At 41.4% G+C, this 8,107-nt stretch overlaps 1 protein-coding gene across 1 annotated transcript in view; it reads right to left on the bottom strand.

The window, feature by feature from the left end:
- Positions 1-349: 349 nt before the first annotated feature.
- LOC144511512 (retinol dehydrogenase 13) overlaps positions 350-8,107 on the bottom strand; it is a 44,632-nt gene continuing 36,874 nt past the window's right edge. Inside the window, exons 5-7 of the mRNA XM_078241897.1 lie at positions 3,885-4,001; positions 2,741-2,948; positions 350-968 (exon numbers count right to left, since the gene is read on the bottom strand). Coding sequence (XP_078098023.1) covers positions 839-968; positions 2,741-2,948; positions 3,885-4,001 — 455 coding nt within the window. The 3' untranslated portion in view covers positions 350-838. The remainder of the gene's footprint in view (positions 969-2,740; positions 2,949-3,884; positions 4,002-8,107) is intronic.

The raw sequence follows: 8,107 nt of genomic DNA, 5'->3' as shown, positions 1-8,107 counted from the left end.
TGCGCTTGCAAAATCTCACTAACTGTCCTGGCTGGAGACAATACACATCTCTTTAACCTGGGCTTAACCCTCTTTCCACTCACATTGTCTGTACCTTTAGGACTTGATTACCTGTAAAGACTCGCATTCCAACCATTATTTTGTAAACTGAGTTTGTGTCATTGGTAGCTTGTGCTACCAAATAAACCTGTTGGACTTTAACCTGGTGTTGTGAGACTTCTTACTGTGCTTACCCCAGTCCAACGCCAGCATCTCCACATCATCCTACTTACAACATGACAGATTTCCACAGTGGTTTCCATTGTAAATTCCTGAATCCATGTTTATAATTGGAAAAGTTGACAAAGTTGGACTAAATGCAAAATGTTTAATTGGAGTTAGATGTTATAATTAACATCTAGTGTCATCTAGCTATGTCCAGACAAATGCATTAGACACCAATTAAGTCAAATTCTATGATACTCTTAAGGAATTTTTAACCAGCTTTGAGATTGCACGTTGCAATGCTACCAATCTTTTTCATCTCAAATAAAAACCAGTGATAGATCAAGCTTTGTATTTCCTGTTCCCACAGGCTATGTTTGACATCAGTAACAGTCAGGAGAATTCATTACATTCAATGAATTTTAGTGTTTTGGAAGACATTAACAAATTTCATTGGCCCACTCTAAATTTCAAAATCTCTGCATAAGCCAAAGCATCATAAAACCATGACAACAGGATCAGTTCCAGATCTGGTAATCTCACATTTTAAGTTGCTTAGAAATACCACTACACAATTGGATATAAGAAACTTCAAGCAAGAATTATGAAAAAAAAACACTAGTAGATTAACGTCTCAGGATTCTGGAACAAGAAGTTGTTTTTTGGATTCATCAAGTCCAACCATCTTTTCACTGAGCTCCCACAGTCTCTCGGCAGCTTCATTATCTTTAGCTTGGGGGGCAACCTCTTTAGCAGCACAGTCACTGTCAGATATGAACAAGGTGTAATTAGTTCAGCTTATTGAGTTAACTGCATATGATCCACCAGGTGAGAGACTGCAAATGGGAAGATGTTGGCTTTGTGCAATTATGTAAATAGATCAATGGCAACTCAGCAGCCACCTTCTTCATTAGAGAGACACGCAAAACAGGCTACCAACTTGCTATCAGTCAAAAATCAACCACAATATATTTTGCTTTTTTCTCAACCTTGTGGCTTTCATCATTCCTGGTAATATGGATGTATCAGCTGAAGGGAAACAAAGTCTCTTGCCCACATCCATCAATTCTTTATTCTCTCAGAAGAGGATCTTGTTCCCATCATTGCATTTTCCCTTCATCCCTGAGCCCACCACCTCCTCGGAGAAAGCTCAAACAGACTCAGCATTTTCTGCAGGAGAATTTACACCGGAGAATGCAGCAAAGATCCAACGCCACTGCTGGTACAAACTCATCGGAATATTTTAAAATAATACCATGATGAATTCCCAACTCGTACTGAGTAAGCAGACCCCAGCCAGAAACAGTAATGGTGGCATCAGTAGTCTCAAAGCCTCTTGGCTACGTCAGGGAGAAGCAACAGAGATTACGAAGCAAATATTCTCATGCTGTTTTGTGTACCTACAAGCGTCAATAGTAAGACTTTCAGATGCGAACTATAAATATTTGTGTATAGTATACCATCACCACCTAGCCACATGACTATGTTCATGTCCATTGTTCACTGTACTACAACACCTTCTGGTGTTTGGTGGGCAGCACAGTGGTTAGCACTGCTGCCTCACAGCTCCAGGGACCCGGGTTCAATTCCCGGCTTGGGTCACTGTTTGTGTGTAGTTTGAGCATTCTCCCTGTGTTTGCGTGGGTGTTCCAGTTTCCTCCCACACTCCAAAGATGTGTAAGTTAGGTGCACTGGCCGAGCTAAATTCTCCCTCAGTGTATCCAAACAGGCGCCAGAGTGTGGCGACTAGGGGATTTTCACAGTAACTTCATTGCAGTGTTAATGTAAGCCTACTTGTGACTAATAAATAAACTTTACTTTAGGGCTACACGCTACTGGAGACTCAGTCCTGTTGCTTAGAGCAAGGTTTTTAATGGGGTCAATGTGATGTACTTTTAAACTCCAATACAGCAGCAAATTGAAAGAAAGATGGATTTGCATTTATATTGCAGCTTTCACAACATTCCATGGTGCATCATAGGATATTTCAGTGTGTCACAGCCAATGTAAACAATTGGAAGTGTATTCACCGTTGTAATGTAGGAATGCACTCAAAGTGCACACAGCAAGATCCCACAACCAGCAAGTTGACAATGGCCACATTGATTCTCAAGGATAAATATTGCCTGGGACATTAGTGCGAGCCCCATTGCTCCGCTTTGAGATAACGTACCAAGACCTTTTATCTCCACCTGAGGGGCAAATGGGGCCTCAACTGAGCATTATCCAAAAGAACAGTACAGTGCTGCACCGAATATTCAAGTCCCTGGTTGCGGACTTGAGCCCATGACCCATTGGTTCAGAGGCAACAGTTTGACCCACTGACCCTTAGCTCACACTGCTGGACAGGTGGTGCCAGAGAGGTAGAAGTTGGAAATCATTTCTTTATTAGTTGCTTTACTGTTTAGCACATTAGTTGTGCCCATTGTCACAGAAATCCCGGCAAGGATGTGGAGGACTAAAATCTTCCACCTGGCATTTTCAACTGTGTCACGAAACAGGCCAACATGATGCCCAGTAAAGAATTCAACCTCACCTGAAGTATAGACCATTAGTATTGTCCAATTCCTCAGCAACTGCACAATAGATGGTTGTCTGAGCTCCCTGCCATGGATTCTTAAAGGTGAGAGCAACTAAAGGTGCCAAAAGGATCTTCAACCATATTGATAGAGTAGGGAAAAAATAACGCCCCAACTCAGTCATCACTACTCCAGGGTGCAGGCAATTGGTAGTTACTCCTGTGCCTAAAAATGAGGAAGATATAATTATAAACACACGTGGAATATACAAGCATTTTTTTTAAAACATGTTTGCTGAAGATTGGTTCCTTGACAATATGATCATGTGGACCTTTAAAACTGGTCAAACTTTGGCATCAGTTGGAACAGTTATCATCAGGACAGGAAGTGGAAATGGTTGAAGCACTCTTCAGAGTTTGGGGTTAAACAATGCAAGTCAGGATTGAGTGAAATGAGCACCTCAACTCTTGCATCTAAACACATGTGGACCTGTGAGGACAAAGTTCAAACAACACATTCCATATTCCAGCAGAGATCCTTCAACATGGTAAGGACAAAACAACATTTCAATGATTGAAGTTAATTATATCCTAAAGGCCAATAACTTAACCTCTTAGTAATCTGCTCCCAATAACTATCAGCACTGCTCCCTGGCCCCCTCATTCCATAACAAAGACTCTCAAAGAATTTATTTGAGCTTTTGAAGACAGAATTACAAAGTATTCACAACACAGAAACAGGCCATTCGGCCCAGCTGGTCCATGCCAGTCTTTATGCTCATGATCCCCCCTTCATCCTTCTTCATCGAGCCCCATCAACATAGCCTTCTATTCCTTTCACCCCCATGTTTTTATCCCTCTGAATTTATCTCTGCAATTCACTTCCATAGTCCTTGTGGTAGCAAGTTCCACATTCCCACTACTCTTTGGATAAATAAGGTTTTCCTGAATTCTGTCATGGATTTAGTGACCATCTCATATTTATGGCCCTAGTTCTAGTCTTGTCCACAAATGGATACATCATCTCTGCATGTGCCCAATAAAACCCTTTCATGATCTTAAAGGCATTTATCAGATCATCCTTCAAGTCTTATTTATGGGAAGGGAGCCACAGCTTGTTTAATCTTTCCTGATAATTCTGGTATCATTATGCAACACTCACCTTTTAATTTCTTTGCCAGCTCCTTGGTGAACAGGACATTGGCCAGCTTGCTCTGTTCGTAACTAACAGCAGGATTATAGCAATTGTCCAAATTAATGTCATCAAAATGAATTTTCCCTGCATTTGAGAAAAGAATTAAAATAACCAGCAACCCATATGTTGCTTCAGTCATTGACGAAATTAAATCATAAAATTGGTTGAAGTGAATGGGTTCACATGAAGTTAAATAGTTTAAAACATACATTTGGTAAAATTACAATTTATTCTTCCTGCCAAAATGGACAATTTCCCACATTAAATCCCACTTGCCAGATCTTTGCTCACTCACTTAACCTATCTAGATCTTTTTGTAGCCTTATGTCCTCTTCACAACTTACTTTCCCACCTACCTTTGTGTCATCAGCAAATTTGACAACCACCCTTCAATCCCTTCATCCAAGTCATTTATACAAGTTAAGGTCCCAGCACTGATCCCCGTGGCACACCACATGTTACATCTTGCCAACCTGAAAAAGACACATTCATGTCTACTCTCAGCTTCCCGATATCCAGCCAGCCAATCTTCTATCTGCGCCAATATCTTACTCCCTATATTACAATCTTTTATTTTCCACAATAAACTATGACGTAGCACTTTATCAAATGCCTTCTGGAAATCTAAGTACAGTACATCCACCAGTTTCCCTTTATCCACAACACATTACTTCTTCAAAGATAGTCAACAAATTGGCTAAACATGATTTCCTTTTCACAAAACCATGTTGACTCTGTCTGATTACCTTGAGCTTATCCAAGTGTCCTGCTATAACTTTAATAATAGATTCTAAGATTTTCCCTCTGACAGACGTAAGGCTAACTGACCTTCGTTTCCTACTTTCTGTCTCCTTCCCTTTTTGAATAACGGGGTTACATTTGCTATTTTCCAATCTAATGGAAGTTTCCCTGAATCTAGGAGTTTTGGAAAATTAAAACCAATGCATCAACTATCTCACTAGACACTTCAAGACCCTGGATGAAGTTCATCAGGATGCGTGCTCTTGTCAGCCCACAGTTCCAACTATTTATTCAGGACAATAAAAGCAAATTACTGCAGATGCTGGAATCTGAAACTAAAAGAAAATGCTGGAAAATCTCAGCAGGTCTGGCAGCATCTGTAAGGAGAGAAAAGAGCTGACGTTTCGAGTCCAGAAGACCCTTTGTCAAAGCTGAATGTATTCAGTACCACGTATCTGGTGATTGTACTTTTCCCAAGTTCCTTTGGGGGGGGGGAGAGAGAAAAAAAAAAGGATAATTACAAGCAAGTTAGCCTGACATCAGTAGTGGGGAAGATGCTAGAGTCTATTATAAAAGACAGAACAGAACATTTGAAAGCATTAATGGATTGTGGATTGGACAAAGCCAGCATGGGTTAGTTTAAAGTTTTAAAGTTTAATTATTAGTGTCACAAGTAGGCTTACATTAACACTGCAATGAAGTTACTGTGAAAATCCCCTAGTCGCCACACTCCAGCGCCTGTTCAGGTACACTGAGGGAGAATTTAGTATGGCCAATGCACCTAGCTAGCATGTCTTTCGGACTTTGGGAGGAAACCAGAGCACCCGGAGGAAACCCACGCAGAAATGGGGAGAACGTGCAGAATCCACACAGACAGTCACCCAAGCCAGGAATCACACCAGAGTCCCTGGTGCTGTGAGGTAGTAGTGCTAACCACTAGGCCACCGTGCTGCCCATAATGAAAGGCAAATCGTGATTAACAAATAAACTGGAGATTTTTGAGAATGTAACTTGTAGAATAGATTAGGGAGAACCGGTCGATGTGGTGTATTTGGACTTTCAGAAGGCTTTTGATAATGCCCCTCACAAGAGGTTAGTGATCAAAATTAAAGCACAGTAGCATGGATCAAAAATTGGTTGAGACAAGAAACAGAGTGGGAATAAATAGGTCTTTTACCAAGTGACAGGCAGTAACTAGCGAGCTACTGCAGGGGTCAGTGCTTGGGACCCAGCTGTTCACAACATATATAAATGACCTGGATAAGGGAACCCAAGTTTGCTGACAACATGAAACTCAGTAGAATTGTGAGCTGTGAGGACGCAAGGAGGCTTCAAGGTGATTTAGACAAGTTGAGCGAGTGGGCAAACACATGGCAGACGCAGCGCAATGTGGCTAAATGTGAAGTTATCCACTTCAGTGTGAAAAACAGAAAGGAAGAGTATTATTTAAATAGTGACATATTGGGATGTATGGATAGAGTCAAAGGTTTACAGCATGGAAACAGGCCCTTCGGCCCAACTTGTCCATGCCGTCCAGTTTTTAACCATTAAGCTAATCCCAATTGCCCGCCCATATCCTTCTATAACCATCTTACCCATGTAACTGTCTAAATGCTTTTTAAAAGACAAAATTGTACCCTGGGGGGGGGGGGAGAGAGAGAGAGAGAGAGAGAGAAATCGCTGGCCTGCCAGCATTTATTGCCATCCCTAGTTGCTTGAGGGCAGTTGAGAGTCAACCACATTGCTGTGGCTCTGGAGTCACATGTAGGCCAGACCAGGCAAGGACTCAGATAAAGGCAAAATACTGCAGATGCTAGAATCTGAAACAAAAACAGAAAATGCTGGAGAAACTCAGCAGGTCTGAAGCATCTGCGGCGAGAGAACAGAGCCAACGTTTCGAGTCTGGATGACTCTTCGTCAGGTAAGGACAGCAGATTTTGTTCCCTAAAGGATATTAGTGAACCAGATGGGTTTTTACGACAATCAACAATGGTTTCATGGTCATCAGTAGATTCTTAATTCCAGATTTTTTTAAAAATCGAATTCAAATTCCACCATCTGCCGCGATGGGATTCGAACCTGGGTCCCCAGAACATTAGCTGAGTTTCTGGATTAATAATCTATCGATAATACCACTGGGCCCTCGCCTCCCTGGCAGCTCCGGGAATTTCCAGACTTGTACTTACTGCTCCCATGGATCAATACAAAAGACAAAATATTTTCCATGTTTTACAGCAAAAGATACATTCTTCGAAATGATTCTTCAGTGCACCTTACTGTACTAGAGGAATTCTCTCAAGCCTCACTGGAAAGGAGATTCTCAAAACCCTCACTCCCTGAACAGGAGACCACACAGCACAAAACTCAAATACATCTCAGATTGTGCCCCAACCATTAGCTCTCTCTTCCTTATCTGTACAGGAGTTGGAGGCTTTTAATTAAACAATAAAGTAGGCTTCGGAGTTCATTTACTAGATTCACTTAAAGTTGTAGTTTAATCTCAAGGACACAAGAGAGCAGAGATTTTTCATTACTGGAAGCTAAGGTAATGAGAGCAGAGTGTATACTGGAAAGAAATTGCAGCTGGTATCAAGGGTATGAGCAAAGGTTTATTTAATAAGTACATCAAGAGAAAGTTTTCAGCAGGAGGTGGACTGATTATCACAAGGTAAGAAACAGGAGCAGGAGTGGGTCGTACTGGCCCTTCCTGCTGCTCACCATTCAATGAGGTCATGACTGATCTTTGGCTTCAACTCCACTTTCCTGCCCCATCACCTGTTTCACATCTAGTGATCTCAGCCATGAATATCCTAAACCCACAGCTGTCTGGGATAAAGGATTTCAAAATTACAATTCTCCGAGAGAAGACATTTATCCTCATTTCAATCCAAAATGGTCCGCTTCTTATCCTGAGGCTATGCTCCCTGGTTCTAGATTCTCCATGTGGAGATGCCGGCGTTGGATTGGGGTAAACATAGTAAGAGTAATTACTCTTACTCTAGATTCTCCAATCAGGGGAAAGAGTCTCAGTTTCTACCCTGTCCAGTCCTCTCAGAACTTTAGGCATCTCTGTGAGACCAATCTCCAGAAATATAGGCCATCTCACTCTCTCCTTACTTGTACAATTTAGTAAACCTTCATGCACATCTACTCCCACTCCACCTCCCCCAGAAAATATATCCTTCCTTATGCAGGGAGACCAAAGCTGTGCAAAGTGCTCCAGATGTGGTCTCATTTTATTCCATACAACTTGAAGGAAGATTTCCTTAGCCTTATATTCCAACTTCCTTGCAATAAAGACCGACATAAACTTGCTTTCCTAATTGCTTGCTGTACCTTTAGGTTAACTCATGTTAAATGTACAAAGACATCCAGAACCTTGTGAATACAAACATTCACCATTTAAAAATATTCACCATTTCTATGCTTCATCCCAAATTGGATAATTT

The sequence above is a fragment of the Mustelus asterias genome, chromosome 24 (assembly GCF_964213995.1).
Source record: "Mustelus asterias chromosome 24, sMusAst1.hap1.1, whole genome shotgun sequence".
Classification (NCBI taxonomy): domain Eukaryota; kingdom Metazoa; phylum Chordata; class Chondrichthyes; order Carcharhiniformes; family Triakidae; genus Mustelus; species Mustelus asterias.
This window is presented reverse-complemented; position numbering and strand designations above follow the sequence as displayed.